Source organism: Polyodon spathula, chromosome 18 (genome assembly GCF_017654505.1).
Source record: "Polyodon spathula isolate WHYD16114869_AA chromosome 18, ASM1765450v1, whole genome shotgun sequence".
Lineage (NCBI taxonomy): Eukaryota > Metazoa > Chordata > Actinopteri > Acipenseriformes > Polyodontidae > Polyodon > Polyodon spathula.
This window is the reverse complement of record NC_054551.1, coordinates 26,482,380-26,499,830: the sequence shown is the minus strand read 5'-3', so window position 1 is coordinate 26,499,830 and position 17,451 is coordinate 26,482,380. Positions and strand designations below refer to the sequence as shown.

The 17,451-nt window shown below is 38.2% G+C and overlaps 1 protein-coding gene across 3 annotated transcripts in view; it reads right to left on the bottom strand.

Annotated features, from left to right (window-relative positions):
* Positions 1–17,451, bottom strand: part of arhgap29a (Rho GTPase activating protein 29a) — a 51,167-nt gene that overhangs the window by 21,106 nt on the left and 12,610 nt on the right. For all 3 annotated transcript variants that reach the window (XM_041277510.1, XM_041277509.1, XM_041277511.1), the window contains one exon: positions 2,409–2,552. In XM_041277510.1, coding sequence (XP_041133444.1) covers positions 2,409–2,552 — 144 coding nt within the window. The remainder of the gene's footprint in view (positions 1–2,408; positions 2,553–17,451) is intronic.

The following is a 17,451-nucleotide window of genomic DNA, read 5'->3' as shown; positions in this document are numbered from 1 at the left end:
TGTAGAAAAATATTGTACAAAGTAGAATAATATAGTGAAAATAGCAGAATCTGTCTGTTTTGGGAAAAATCCCATGGCTCATTCTGTGGTTTACTCGATCATGCTGACAGGAAACGTTTGTTTTTACCTTCCTTTATCAGCAGTTATTGCTTAACCTATACTGTAACATCCTGTTGAAACACAGAGGAGAGAAGCTGTAGGTTTCGAATTAGTATTGTCTTGTGATCTGTGGGATACCGAGCTGTTAACTGATGAAAGCTGATTTACAGGAAACAATTAAAAATGCATTTTTGTTAGCAACTGGGAGACCTTCTGTTGCTCCCCGTCTAGCTTTTATACTTACCACAATGTAGTAACCCAGTGCCTTTCAAAAAGATCCAATTTTATGTATTTAGAAAGATAACCCTACCATACCAGTTAAATAAAGTATAATAAAAATGTAATTGGCATAGCGGTATATTGATTCCAGTCTATCATGTTAATTAATATTCTTTCCCAAAACTGCGTTTTCAGTGTGCTGCAGTTATCCAGTCTTCTATGTTGAGTTGAAGTCTCTCTAATTTACCTCGGGCAATGGTAACTAAAATGTAAGGCTTTCATATCATTATTTTGTTTAATATTCAAAATTATATTCTATTTTTAATGAGTAATTAAAATGAGTTATTGGGTCGTATTCTCCCACAGCTCTCAATTGTTTTGAGAGTGTTTACAATGGTTACCTACCAGTCATTAGAAAACGACTGAGTGCAAACAGCCAATCAGTTTCCAGATCTAGCGGGCTTCAACTTTGCATAGATGCCCACTGGAACACTGAAGTGCTTAACTGTGAATTCAATTTTAAAATCCATCCACACATAAATACTGGCTTCTAACCTTAACATTCTAATCTACAACTAATCTGATAACATAAAAAGCTACTTAAACATACTTTCTAACACTGGTCTACAGACAAGCGAAATTATGTCTGTGACAGGACACCGTAATGAAAGCTCAATTCGCAGCTACTGGACAGCAAATCAACAGGGAAGATATGATTGGTCCGTAATTCTGTCATCGGCTGGATCCAAACAATACCCTCCCTCCAAACCAGCCAGTCAAACTCCCAACCCTGTTTCAGGTCTTTACACACCAGGCAATCCACGCCCCACCTCCAACAAGTTTCGAGTCAGACTCAAAACTACACGGACTATTCAACAATTGTACGTGTCTAGATACATTATAATATGAAAGAGTAAGACCCCAATAAATAAATGTTAGCAATAATAATAATAATAATAATAACAATAATAATAATATGTTCTCTATGTGTATGTTGTTTTTCTATTCTACTTATGTTAGGTACTATTTTCCTCAGCGGAGTGTTACCTGACGAAATATCAGAAGTTCAAGGTAAATATAGGGTTTAAAGTTGTTTTGTTTTTTTAAAGAGAAAATAAAGAAATAAATCATTTTCTAATAGCGATAGAGCCCTCTTGATGCGGGCTCTATCATGTGGTAGATGTCCTTGACTTTTGTTAGCACCCTCGCCTACGGTTCGAGGCGCATAACTCCAGTTGCAGTCATCTACCACACGGTAGAGCCCGCATTGACGGGCTCCATCGCTTAATTAGGAGCCCTGGGAATATATGGCATTTAGGATGGAGAAGTGCTTTCTCTGCTGCCATTGTGTATGAAAAGATCAGGAGGACAACAGCACATGTCTGGAAAAGGAATACTTTAAAAGTATTTAACACAGCTGAGAAGACTGACAGTGAGGATGTAATTAAAAGTCTGCTGGACAGCTTATGGGAAGACAGAACCAAAAATATGGCAGGTAGTATTAAACTAAGAGTTAAAACATGTACAGTAAGAAATTATCTGATAGACAATACAGGCTGGTATTTAAATATTTGAAAAAAAAAATTACTCTTGCATTTACTGTGTAAGCAATATCAGGTTCTTCTTTGAGGATTCACTACTGAGGACGCTGGCAAATGTTCTGAAATCCAGCATATACTAATCAATTGACCCTGAATAATGAATGGCCATGACTGGTTAAAAATCCAGGACTTTACCCGGTTTTCAAGCACCTATATTAATCCTGATTTTTATATTTAAAACTTGTGGCATCAAGTACTTTTCCAGATAGTATCGCTAGCCAATAGTTATAAATTCCTTGACAGTAAATCGTAAGTATGAAAGTCCTAAGTATGACTTTTTTTGAGCAGTACTCTCTAGCAATTCAAAAAAAAACAATGTTCAGGAAATAATAATGAACATTAGAAACCTGAATAGAGTACATCATTTGGCTAAAACATATTGTTTAAAAAGAAAAGTAGGCTCTAAAATGTATCTTAACTTTTCCCTCAAATGTTTGAAATAAAAAAGTAAACAATACACCGAGCTAATACTGGGTTACATTCTCTCACCTTTCACTTTGGCAATGACGGTCCCGGCCGCCCCGAGGATGTCTACCGAGTTGAGCGTCTGGTGTTTGCTGATGACTGCCTTCAGGACTCGAAGCAGGTCGCCGAGCCTCTCGTGGACCACTTGATGTAAACAGTCTTGATTTTCTGAAAATGACAAAACCACAACACTTAGAGCCCGTAAGTGCAGAAACAGTTCTCCTTTACAAGAAGCAGAAATGAAATGACAAAGCACAGTGGATTCTGAACTACTGTGGTTTCTGTACAAAAAAAGGTCATCTATGCATGGAAGCAAGCTGTTCAACTGTGCTGTGCTGTACATCGGGTGGATTTGTACAATATGCATATCAAAACTTTGTAGCACGGTAATTATACAGCATATTTCTAGACCCCATTACAATAAACCAAGCCTAGTACAGCAATCATCTCCCCACATAACAAATCACATAAAAAGGTAATCTGTCGTTCCCCGTCCCCCCCCGTCCCCCCCCCAGAATTTAATAGGAGTTTGAGTAACTCAGGTTTAGTATTTGTAACAAATTTCAGAGATAACTTAAAAAAATGGCCAAGGATTAATAATGAGCACCACAGATATACTCGAGGTGGAAGTACACTTATTCATTCTGTCAAGGGAGGCACACTTTATACAAGATCTTCCACAGTTTTAGGGAAGTCTTCATCATAACGAATAGGGCAAATTTTTTACCAGAAATAAAATTACCCATGCAATTTTTGTCAGAAAAAATAATAAATGCACTACGATTGTATGCATGCCCACCTTCTTTTTTAACATAAAGTCACGTTTGATGACTTAAATCAGTACAAAGCTGGCACAGGCATATACCTCCTAACCCCAAGAGCCATAAAAATAATATCTATTTTTCAGCATTTGAAAACTTAGCAGTTGCAAGGTAGAGCATCACAAGCCTGCTCCCACAGGTTTCAAAGCTCCATTTATGCCGAGTCTGCACAGGATTACAGTGCTCATGGAAAAGGGGATCAGGGAGATTTTAGCAGTCTCACGTTTTTTTTGCCTTTCTTCGTTAAAGCACAAATAGGGCCTGTAGTGGAACTAATGCTATTAGGAAAATAGCTACCATGACAATGACAGCTGCACTTTGTACAGGAAATCCAATCATTTCTGTGCAAACTTGTTACATGCCTGTATGCAAGTGCAAATCAAAACACTACGGGGTTAGGAAATTGTTGTAATGCAGCAAGAGAGTGAGAAACTTGCGCAAAAGCACCACCGTTGGCACCCTGCAAAAACATCCACATCTTTCACCCCATTGCAATCAAATATCAGCGAATCTACCACATAACTGAGAAATTGTTTCTGCAACTATCTGGTACACTGTTCGTGCTGGGTGACAGTATTTTTTATAATACTTTTAACCTTGCCTTTCATTCTTACTGATTAATATTCTTACCCCCATACCTTAGTATGTCTTCACAGAAATGCCACAGTGTTGTGGGTTCAAAAGAGGCCATCTGATTCAAAGCTTATTTGAGGTACTGCAACATATTCTAGCCGAGATATTCGGACCTGGTCAGGTTTACTTTGAGTATGTTCAAGATCCCTGAAGATTCAAGGACTTGGTATACTGCTTAAATTGAAATACAGTGAGTTATGGCTGTCATAGCAAATAAAATATTCACGTTTTCTGACCATTGTTTCACAGGTTTTCAGTATAGAACAAAAAGCTTAAAAAAAAATATTTTCCTTTTACCTTAAAATAATTCTCTTTTTACTAATCAAAGTTTCAAAGGAGGGCTAAACAGTTATGCCAAAAAAAAAAAAAAAAAAGAAAAGGAAATAGAAAAACCTGCATCACTTGAACAGCATGTATTCTTGCCAATCAATGAAGTAATCTGCCTTTTGCTCGATCCAGTCACGGCAAAATCTGGACCACTCAGAGCGCTTATTGAATAAGTAAATGACTTTGGAACGGCAAGGATTCACACTTTCTATAATACACTCAGAAATGAGCACAAAAGACATTGTATTTAAGCTACACTGCCAGTGTACTATAGTAGTTTAACTTACTTAAACATTCTTTAAATTTGCCACATAGATGCAGATTCTGTGATCAGTAAGAATGACATCATAGCCCAGGAATACATTATCTTGAGGCAAAATTCATGCAAAAATTCTTAAGCTAAAAACATATTCCTGCAACCACAAAGTTTTCACTTTCCATGTGCCGTTTTGTAATGGGACCAGAGTGCTGATGGAGTCAGCACATTAACATCTACCCAGGAGTCTTTGCCAGACTCACAACAGGAACTCTGGAGTTTTACGCCACTCTATGGCAACTGTCTCCATCTGTCTTCATCAAATGTTAGCAAAATCGTCTTCCGGCACAGTTACCTGTTGTTTTCTCATTAAAAATACTTTTGGAGTTATTAGAAGAAAAAAAAATTGCAGCATACAGTAGCTTAACAGATCTGCAATGCATCCGAAATGAGTACTTTTGATTTAATGTATAATCCTGCCTGACAGCTGTAGAGCCACAGTACTTCCCATCAAGGCACTTCACTTGAGCTGGTTAAAACAGAGCATTGTTTGCCAGGTCTCCCTTTATTCGAGATAAAGACAAATACTACAGCATACTCTTATTATAAAGCAGGAATCACATTTTAATTTTTTTTTTTTTTTTAAATATTTTGTTTACTTTTCCTAAAGACAAATGGTACAATTTACTCAGAAGACTAACTAAATTAGAACAAACACAAATTAATACTAATAACAAGACAACCATAATAAGTTTATATGTGGGGGCATACTCAAGACTGTACTGTTGTCACCTATAGAAAGTTATCTTATCGAACCTTTGTCTCCAGGTTTAGACATCAGTGCATGTTGTCAGTCGCAAAACAGTGCTACAGTATATCGAGGCAGTAGGCTACATGTTCCGGTCGGCAGATTGTATAAAATGTCAGCATTTAATCTGTTTTATGGGGGTTTATTGAATGTATGTACTGTAAGAAACTGTGAAACTATGAAAAGGGGGCAGTTTGATACTGCTTCCTACAGCATTGGCTGGGTAAAGCAGGAGTTGATGGTTTCTTGGCAGCTGTATGAATGGTGTGACCCTCTGAGAGAGCCATTTTCTGCATGCCTGCATTACATGTTCCTGATGGAGGAGCTCATTCACTGGGATACAGCTGCACACCCCTGATGAGCCACTCTTTCCAAAACTTGACCTCAAAAACACTCAAGCACATGGACAGTATGGCAAAACAAGCAAAACCACAAACCGATGGACAGGAATAAAATACAGTACAGGATTACAGAGACAAGAAAATACTTACAATACTGCAAGTCATTAATTCATTTTGGCAATCCACCCTAATCTCATTAATTTCCACAAGGTTATGTTTTACAAAACATTATTGTCTTACTAACTAGAGCAACCACTGTGGCATTACTTACTCTAGCATGTGTCCAAGAAAGTATCCTCCACACTTCAGTGGACCTATATTCTTTCATCTCTGGATTCATATTTTAATATGGCACCTTAAAGGGTACATAAGGACCTTTTTATTTTATTGCATTACATGTTCCCATGTATTGCTACAACTGTTTACGTAAGGTGTGTGTATTGTTTTATTTATTTTACATTTTGACAACTTTTTTAAACTTTTAAATTCCACTCCCTGCCTCAAGATGACTTCACATATACCCGCATTGACCGCTCAGAACTACATTTCCCATCATCCTCCTGCTCACATATGTAATTGATACACATACCTTACGTAGCAACACATGGGAACATGTAACACAATAAAATAAAAAGGTCCTTATGTACCCTTTAAATTAATGAATGGTATATGTGTCAAATGATTATTTATAAAACATATATAAATCCAACTCAATGAAATCATAGCATGCCAAAGTAAACTGAACAAATGGCTACATTTTGTGAGATTCTTGGATTGCGTGGCTCAGTATTAAGCTGCAGCTGCTTTTACATAATAAAGATATTTATCAAGTCTGAAATAACACCTTCCTGTTACTGCAGCATCCACGGGTTTTGTATCCAAGCTGTGCAGCTGTTCAGCTTTAATGAATTAACCCCAGAATTGCACCAACCAATAAATAATCTGCAAATACAGCAGCTCTTTAAAATGTCTTTAAAACAGAAGACACCTCAATAAGGCCCCAGCCAAGAAGTCTGACTAATTAACGTTTCTACAGTATATGTATACCGCGGAGCTCTCATTGTGTCCATATACTTTGAACATCAATGTCTTAGAATCAATTAAGGTTATTTAACCCTTGGACATTTAGAGTGGTAGATTTAAGGAGATGCAATTTACCTGTGAAACTGAGAAATATATTTATACCTATCTTATAAAAATGTAAATTGTGAGATCATGAATGCAGCCTCATAAACAAATTAGCAAGCTATACACTGCCTTTGGATCCCAGCAGGACACACTGCATAATCAGCCAGCTATAAGATCATCACTTAACCTCGTGGCTCCTTTCATGGGTGCATACAATGGGCGAGGCCCCACTTCCATGTGAAAAAGCAACAGGAATTACTAAGTAAAACACACTTCATTCGAGGGACAAGAATGGCTATTTGACTAAGAAACCTTGGCTTTGTCCAGAAAGGCCATTTGCAAACAGTGGCCTGTCGTCTCCTCGACCTGAGAAATTGGGCATTAATAGGACCATAAATTGAGCTCTCACAAAGTGCAGACTTCTAAATAGGGCAGATAAAAAAAAAAAAAAAACTGCCTAGCTTTTGAGTGGAGGATGGGATTCTGAATCTCATTGATGAGCAGCTCAATATAAAATCCCAGCCTTTTACTTTGTGTCCTCCCCTGGTTTTTGTATTTCCACTGCCATTCAGCATAAAGCCTTAGAAATCTGAAAACCACCTGCTTTCATGTGTGAAAAATGAGTTGTCCTAAACAGCCACCATGCCTCGGGTCTGTCTCACTGATAAAAAGCATAAGCACTGCCTTTCTCAATGCCTCATTTTTAGTTCATTCGTGTCATGGAAACCCTGCATTCCTGCAAACTGTGTCCAACTTTAGAACCACACGTAGTTCCATTCACGTTCCCCAACCATTGTAATCAATCCTCTCTTCAGACAAAGAAACTCTCAAATCATCTCCACAGCTTTTCAGAGATTGTTAGTCTACTAATTAGAACATTTTTAGTAAAGGGACTGCTGTACAGTAAGTGGTGGGGTGGGGATACATGCACAAACAAGCCTGTCAGCTCATGGGACATGGGAGAATACCCTGCAGGTCATAAATAAAATGAGAGGGACGGATGTCCCTCAATGTTATACTTCATGTTGTATTAAAAGTACAACTAGGAAGGGTCTTTTCTATTTTCAGAATGCTACAGTTCAAACCTAATAGTACCAACACTGTTTCCATCTGGTGTCTAATAGATTTCCCAACCAACTACTTTTTTTTTTTTTTTACTTTGACTTTGTGTCACTTCATTGTCAGTTCTTTAAAAGCCTGTACAGTCTTCTTCAGCTGGCTCCTGGGCACCCAAGGTGGCGTTTTCTTCAAGCTGCTAGATTGCCATACCAGCAGCAGCCACTTCACGCCAGCCTACAATACACACCTGAAGAATTTGTGACCTACTGTACATGACCGATGAATGAATCAAGATTCTGTGCTCTGTGAAGTGTAATCAATTGCGAACTGTTTAAATATTTGTGGGGAAAAAAAGGTGATAAGCAAAATCACAGCGGGATAATATTAACTGTTTGAAACGTGTCCCCATGGTCATGCACCACTTACAGTATAGTATGGAGTTTAACTTACCTTGCTGTATATATATATATATATATATATATATATATATATATATATATATATATATATATATATATATATATATATATCATATATTAGTTTCTACTGAAGTGTCCATTGCCCGTTTAAATTAGTATTATGAATTTAGTTGAAATCTGTCTCCTTACAGCAAAGGATTCTAATAAATAACATGCTAAATTAATCTTCTGGTGGTTACATTCCATTCTCTGTGATCCTAGCTATGTTCACTCATGCACTTTAATCTTGGGAGGAATACATTATCTGGGCTCTAACAAATGTGATAACACGGCACATCAGTTTGTGAGCTTGACTGGCCGGTCTGAAGTGCTTCTACAGCAGTGTACAGTACATACTACACAGAAAAATGTGCCACTCATGATTTTACAGGAAATAAATTACGACAATTTAATTACAAAAAAAAAAAAAACACAAAAAAACACACACAATGTTACTACTAATCTCCAAGTCATAAATAACAAAGGGTCCCCATTCTGTTTATTGCATGAATTTGTAAAATCCCTTTTCACTCCAGATCAATATATTGAACAGTCCTCTTCCAGTAGTCTGTATAGCAAAGCAACAATGCAGGTCAGTAGAAAGTAAAGCAACAAAAAAGTGAACTTGTCATTCCAGCAAAATGTAGGCTAGTCATTGCGTGACTAATTTCATCCTTCTGCTTGGAGATTTGTGGATTCCTGACTGTAGTCCATGCAACCAAAGGAAATGCAAAGCACAACTCAGGGTATCACTGCTCCTTTAAAATTCTCTCCCATTCTCTCCAGCACATTCCTCTACCCACCCACACTTGGATAAGAATGCTGCCAGAGTGTGAAATCCAGAAACTTTCTTTCCCTGTGGGATGCTTGTAGAAATGATGTGCCATCATACACACTTAAAGCAATGCTGATTTTTTAAGGATTATCCCTACAACAACCAGCACAGTTATGGCTCTTCGTTTTCGGTTTTTAGTTTTGATCACATGGTATGCCTTTTTTGGGGGCCGACTCCATTCAATTAAACTGATGGCAATGCGTTGATAGTGAAACAAGTTCACTTTAAGTTAAGTTTTTTCTTCAGTAACTTAATTGAGACTACGATTCAGTTTCATTGATATGTGAAAAAAAGGCAGCTCCTTATTTTTTATTAACACATTATCAATTAAACAGAATCATTGTCCCAATCAAGTTAGTTGAGAAAAAAAACTAAAGTGAACTTGTTTCACAATCAACACTTTTCCAAGAGTTTAATTAAGAAACAGAGTTGGCTCAATATAACTTTAAAGAGGCATCACGTGACCAAGAATAATTAAAAAAAAAAAGAAAATGAAGAACCCTAAGTATAGTCTGGTACAGCAAAAAGCCAACAGCTTTTTTCAGTGGTCAGATAAGGAATTAGACAGCTCAACTCTCTCTATATTTAAGAACTCAAGGCTCATTTAAATGAACATCAGACTCAAAGAGCATGATTTGGGGGAGGCTTGTTGGAAAAAATGATGACATGTCCCAGTACTCCATGGCTGACGAAAACAGAACTCCCCCTTGATGGAGTTGGAAATGCAGTTTTTGTAAAATGTTTACAGGTTTTGTAATCTAGGGATTCAGTAGATTCTGCATTACATAACAACACTGTTGACATTTCTTGGAAAATTCTGGGCACACTGTAGCCATTACTAACACAGAAATGCTGTACTGAATTGTTTTTCATTTTTCTTCATGAAATCCTGCCTTCACGGTTCATGACTCCATTATGCAACATTGTAACACTGACAGTTAGAAAAAGTTGCTCTTAATTTTGCTTCCAGTGAACCCGGTTTACAGCTCCTGCAATTATGAAGTGATTTAAAGGATTAGCCATTGTGCACTCCCCTGACAGCGTGACCTAATGAATAGCGTTCGCAGCCTCTCAAAATAAATAAAATTAACCTCTAATGAATAGCGTTTGCAGCCTCTCAAAATAAATAAAATTAACCTCTATAGCCCTCCCTTAAAAGACGGCAGAAATTGAAAGCTTAACATTTAATTCTTCTCAGGCGTAATCGTCTGCATGATGCTCTGCAGTAGGTTCTTCCTCTCAGTGAATTAAGAAGCCACTTCCTTGTGGCAGCCCACCTAGGTACCAGCCCCGACCTGCAACCAGGCTTAGGAGATTACACGGCACTTGTAAAGAAGTGAACCTTGCCTCATGGACTTCCCCTGAAAAATCACCCCGCTGCTTCACCTTTGAAATGCCCTTTCCCATGACCACCAACAAAAGGCAACAATTAAACCCTGTCCCACTGAAGCCAACCTTCCGTGTAGGCCCAGGTCAAACCCTATGCACTGGCTTTGCATGAGAAAGCTACTGAACACAACCAACTAATAACAGCTGATGGGAGCTTCCATCAAATATGATGAAAGAACCGAAACTTAGAACAAATAAAAAAGGTTAATTACAGAAGGCTCTAAAACTCCAAAACAGCAGCAGCAGAAAGTTATTTAAACATACTTACAGTTTCACAGAATGCCCTTATCAGAGCTGCTTTACAGCATGTTCTGACTGCAGAGGGGAAACACAGGTTACATGTAAACAAGGTCATTTTTATTTTTTTAAGAGATACAGAGGAATTATAAAGCCACTCTGGCCACTATGCACTGTTAAAGGCAGATTTAACCAAAACCAAATGTTATACTGAAAGCTGTGATGAGGAGGGGATGCATCATCAATATGCACTTAGTAATCTGCACAGAGAAGGATCTCATTATTACAGTACATGTGTCAACCTACTTTGAAACTATAAACTAAATGAAACTATAAAAGCTCAGGCTCATTTAAAAACCATTGTGAATAATGAAGATTTTATCCTGTCATAAATTACTGCCCATGTAACCATGGGATCAAGGAACTCCCTTGGCATTTGCTGCACAGGCATTGTTTGCTCCAGGATAATCCTGAAGAGGGCCACACAGATTGTCCAAAGCAAGTATACACAAGCACTCCATCTCGTGCTCACTAATGTTTTTTCATGAGACGCCCCACGTCTTCCGTAACCCCCAGAGTCAGACACTATAGCTCCAGCAGCACGCTGTCAGACACACTATAGCCCCAGCCACGCTGTCAGACACACTACAGCTCCAGCCACGCTGTCAGACATACTATAGCTCCAGCCACGCTGTCAGACACACTACAGCAACACGCTGTCAGACACACTACAGCTCCAGTAGCACGCTGTCAGACACACTACAGCTCCAGCCACGCTGTCAGACACACTACAGCTCCAGCCAAGCTGTCAGACACACTATAGTTCCAGCCATTCTTCAAATAAGCGGGTTAGCATAATTCTGTATAAGAAGCCACTCGGTTACTACAGGTACTTTTCTATGAAAAAGCCTTATGAAAGGGTATACTGTACAGGGCTAATAGGCTATTAAACTGCAGTGATTTAAAAGTAATCTACTTACTCAATAGCAAAAAGCCCTGAAATATTTTGGTACTGATAAATATAAATGGCGAAATCTATACAGTGCCCTATTCTAGCCTTGAAACGCACTGTGGCAATTTTAATCAAACAGACAGGAATGTTTTTCGAAAGACTTATTTCACAACTACTAGTTTCACCTGTTACTGTAAATCTGTTGTAATGGACTGCCAATTTAATTTAATTAATAATATTGTTGTAGGGTTCATAAATAGCAAAGACTGTTAAAAGTATCCCACAGACCCGTACACTACACCACACAACTTTCCCAACAAGGTCCCCCCCGTCTCCCAGTATGCACTGTATGGACAACATTACCATAGCTTGTGATCAACTGTCATTATTATTCTTGAAAACTGATTCAAAACACTGGCTCAAGATCATTAAGCTTACATCAATGGGGGGAGAAAAAAAAATTCTAATTGTATAAATGCAGAATTCTCAGTTTGAATATGAAAACAATAAGGCCAACTCATGCATATCAACAATACAATAATGCCATCAATTACTGTAACACTCACACCCACCTGCACCAGTTTGTGCATGAGATATACTGTAATGTAAATGCCAATGATATGTGTGCAACCTTTTTGTTTATATATATATATATATATTAGATAGATAGATAGATAGATTTTTTGGAGAATGAAGGCTTAGACAAAAATAAACGAAAACAAAACTTTGCAATAGAGCGTTTTTTTTTAGTATCTGGTCCTATATTAATATACTACTGCACCTACACAAAACAGTCCCAGTGGTTATTCTGTGAGAAGTGTTTAGCTATCAGACAGGGTAGGGACCAGATAAGAAACAAAACAAAACAGAGAAGATATTTAGCATTTATAGCCTGTTCAGCTAGTGGGTGTAATGGTAGGGTCACATTGCCACCTGAAAAAACGCAAATCCTCTCTGACTAATTGGTGCTAAAGAAGCTGTGCTGGGTACTGTAGTAGGATATTGAAGAAAATCCGTCATTTTGCAATACAATATGAAATTCATATCAAGAAAATCCGTCATTTTGCAATACAATATGAAATTCATATCAAGAAAATCCGTCATTTTGCAATACAATATGTCTGGTGTGCTGTACGTTTCTGCCTTTATCTAAAAACTTAAAAAAAAGCTTTTTTATTAATCAATCCAAGACTAAATCATCATCAATTACTCACCCTGGTTAATGAAACCATTGTTTCAAGGTCCCCACTCAACCCTCATACAAGTCAGATGCCTGGACCATTACACAGTGTGTGTGCATGCAGTGACTCATGCACACTGCTGTTTTGCTGAGAAATGATTAAATGTGTTTACTTCTATTATGTAGCTCTATCACTGTACTCTCACTTTGATTAAAGAGGCAAGGTGATTACTTATTTTAGTTTCAAAGCAGGATAAAATAATTAAAACATCTGTTCGAGGGAAATAGCCTACTCTGGTTGACTCACGTGGCTTTCATTAGTAAAAGATTCAACAAAGTTTTTTTCAAATCTTGGGAACTTCAGTTCATCCAAATTAAGTTTAGGAACCGAAGTAAAACTGTGAATAACATATTCTGCATAAATACTTATACAGTATGGGCTCTACAATATTTAGCAATGAGTGAAATGGCAAAATCCAACTTTTGCATGCTGTACAACCTGCATAAAACAAACAACTTAAGCCCCTTTCACACTGGCATGTTCTACCTGTGTCAGAACCTACCCGGGTCAGGACTGGTGTCATGCGGGTTGGCTACGTGATTTCAAACTGCTTTTGATAAAGCAGGGTTGACCTGGGTGACAGACGCAAGTGCACAATGCGCGTATCAATGCCCCGGAAGCAGTTTGTTACAGATGCGCCCATCCAAGCGTCTCTTGAACTGTCGGCCCAAATGTTGATTATGCTTCTTCATCCCTGCTGCAATCTGTCTCATGCGTTGTCTCAAGCAACAAAAATACAGCTAAACAGAAACAAAAACGCTCCTTGCGGAAGTGAAACCTTCACGCAGGCGCAGCTGTTCGTTATTGCATCGGCTCATGAATGGCCATCATGCATTTTGTCTCACTCAACCCGGGTCAAAGCATGTTGACCCACAACCTGAGATGGGTTGCTGGGACCCGGGTATGAACCTGATACGTGGTTTCACACCATGTGGGATTGTGACCTGAGTAGCCAAAACTCGGGTCCAAGCCCAGGTAGGAGTGCCAGTGTGAAAGGTGCTAGCAACTAAGCTTTTCTAAATATTTTTTCTTGTCTATATTTCACAGTAATGTCAATGGTGCTTAGATGTACTGTAGACCTGTGCTTTAATGGTACATCTTAAAAAGTCTGGATACCGGTACTGTGTATTAATGTTATATTTAAAAATAATAATTATAATTATTATGATTATTATTACAACATGAAAACTGTGTTTTAGTACACCACTTTACACACACACACAACATGACATTTACTGACAGAGGTTGACGTAGATGTGGTTTCTACAACCATCTTATTGGTGACCCACATCCTACTTAATCTATCTGCAGCAGCCGTGTTTATGTTGCTGTGAGGAGATGCATGTCGTAAAGAACTCCTTTCTTCCTGACTGATAAGAACCCCAGTTTCTGTAAACATTACACAGAGACTTTAACCAAGCTATACACAAGATATTGGGGTTCAGACTGGTGCTCTTTATAAACAACCTTTTCTTATAATTATTTGCTTATTTAGCAAATGCCTTCATCCACGGCAATTTACAGTGACTCAGGTATGTGAACCGTGCATCAGCTGCAGAGTCGCTTACAACAACGTCTCACCCGAAAGATAGCACAAGGAGGTTAAGTGACTTGCTCAGGGTCACACAGCGAGTCAGTGAGCGAGCCAGGATTTGAACCGGGGACCTCCTGGTTACAAGCCCTTTTTAACCACTGGACCACACAGCCTCCCTGGCACTTGTAATCCACATTTACAGTTGTTTATGAGGCTATGTGTGACCCTACTACAATAATACTGCCCTGCCTTTATCACAGGTCAGCATGGTTCTGAACTCATTCAAAACTACAGCACTTAAAGGTCACAGAAAAAATATGAACAAGGTGGTTTGTTCAATAAACATTCTGCAGTTAAACAAGGCAAGTTATATATCCACTGTTGGTTCATCTGTACAGCTCTGGAGATTGAAAACAACACCTTCAGTACATAAGGCAATATAGGAGAAAACAGGAAGGCGAAAGTGATTTAATGAATACCCTCAAATTTTGCTTTGAGGTTACATAATGATTAGCTGTGCAGTATTGAAGGTTGCACCGTTCACATGCCAGTATTCAATTGGTTGGAAAACTTCCAAAAAGCCCTGCTAATCTAGAAGCAAACTTCCTACAAGCCACAGGAGAACAAATGACGAAATTAAGCTACAGTAAAAACTACTTTCCCCTAAATGGAGAAATCAAAACAAAATACAGCACAACAAAAAACATTCAAATATAATTGCAATAATCCCAGAGGAGGATTACCAGGCTTATCAGTGAATATCTGCCAATACAGTACTTGAAAACAGAAATTCAGTTACAGTACAGTAGTTGCACGGCTTGAAATACAATGGGTTTCTAAACCAGTCGATACAGATTACTATTACCAGTAGTATAGCGCTAACCATTCTCTTTTTTTCTTTGTTTAATTTGCTGACAATTACTGCTTATCCACGGTGATAAATTTGCCACACGCACAGTCACACACAGACGCTGGCTTGTCACCATGCTGGGTCAGGTTGCTAAGACACTTTCCTACTCCCTCCATAACTAATTCAACGAACTGCTGCAGTGCTCATAACCATAAATCCAGCCTCTAAGAAATAAACCGAGCTATCTGGGGCACAGGGAAGTCCATTATGTTGAAAAATAAAGCATATAAAAACTTGAATGTGGTAAGGCAGTCATTAAATGGTACAATTAAAAGAGGATATATTGCAGGCCTTGAAAGGAGCCACCCGCTACATCATTAGTTTGATGCTGGTTAAAAGGAACACTTTCAAAGATAAACCTGACATGGGGATTTAAAGCACACAACTGTACCTTGTTTTGTAAACAGCACTTCAATAACCTGTAGGTGCTTATAAAGGATGACTGCACTTGAAAAAATGAACCTAATTAAAACCAACGAGCTACTTAAAATGCTGAGACGATAAAAATCTAATCAAAACAACTTGTCATTAGTTAAATCACAGGGCATTTTCTCCCCTTTCTTACCAAGGATAAAAAGAGCAGTGTTGTTGTCTTTTCCTTTAGGGTATTTTACTGAACAACAAATATTATTTCTTAGCAGTATTACTTATTTCATAGCAGACAAACTTATCCAATTATTCAGAGCTCAGCAATGAGAAAGATGAAACACTTATCAGCTGTAAAAAGAAAAGAAAAATCTGAACACAGCCATGACTGGAAGCTTACCTTTCAGGCCCACCAAAGCGAAAAACTTGGCTTGATTCAATTCAAATAATACTTAAAAAAAATAAAAAAAAATAAAAACATAATGGTTACATTATTGTACTGCAGTGCCCATATACTATGTTAAAGCCATCAGAATTTACACACAAATACTAGAATACCGATCCATCAGCTTTTGTATTCTGTGACTTTTTTGCTCATACAATAAATAGAATGCTGGAATCATAGCTCCTCCTGAAATCAAAGCTCACACTAAAGATGGTGCACATCTTCCTGCAGGTCATTTCCTGTGGGGTCTTGCTAATATCCAGTTGTACAGCAGGGATATCCAACTTACGTCATTAGGATGGAGACAGACCGTCTGGCCCACTACTTGATGGCTCATATATTTGGTACAGAATATCTCATTTGACTCAAATAAATATTCCAAAAAAAGCTAACAAACAAGGGCCTTTTTTTTTTTTATTATTTATTACACATGTTCAGGGTCAGTCCTGCTCCACCTAGTCCCATTACAGGTTACAAATACACTGCTGGCTAATTCTTAATCCCAGAGGCTTCTTCAAATCAGTCCTGCTTGAAACAGCACTCATATTCTCTCAACACCTTACTAAGTATTAAGAGAGAGAAGTGAGTTCTAACACATTCCTGGACTTGTGCCATCCAGATTAGTTACATTACAGTCTGCTGGGAGCACCAACACAATGAACTGTCCCCTTCGCCTAGATACCCTCAACAGGTAACACCTTTTATGTCAGAGTATTAGACCAAATTTGGAAAAGTGTACAACACATACAGAAAAATGACTGTGCTCTAGTCAGCTTGCTAAAAAAAAAAAAAAATACAGTAGAAAATATAATACACAGTACAAACACCAGAACAAAAAACAAGTGGCGTGTGTGTGTGTGTGTGTGTGTGTGTGTGTGTGTGTGTGTGTGTGTGTGTGTGTGTAGAGGGGGGGGGGGGGGGGGGGGGGGTGGAGCAAATCGCAGTGTTAATCTAGTGTTTTTTTTTTTTTTTTATTAAACTACAGTATGCACCTGGTAAGTAAGTAGAAAAGCTGTACCTTACACAGGATGATTTTTTCACATCCCTCCACAGAGCTGTTCTTTGGAAGTGTGAATAAACACTATCCTATTGTCCCTTGAGGAAATCACAATTGCATATACTCTAAAGGCTCTAAAATAACAGACTCCATAGCTTACTGCTTGACACCTGTACTCTTGTACTGTTAGCTTAACAGAAAATGGTAAACAAATAGTTCAAGTAGGCTAGCAATACTCCACCTAGAGTAGACTGACTGGAAACAGAGTACCACTACTCTTACTCAGAAGTCCAGCTTGAATCTCTAATTATCACTTAATTTAGCTTAATC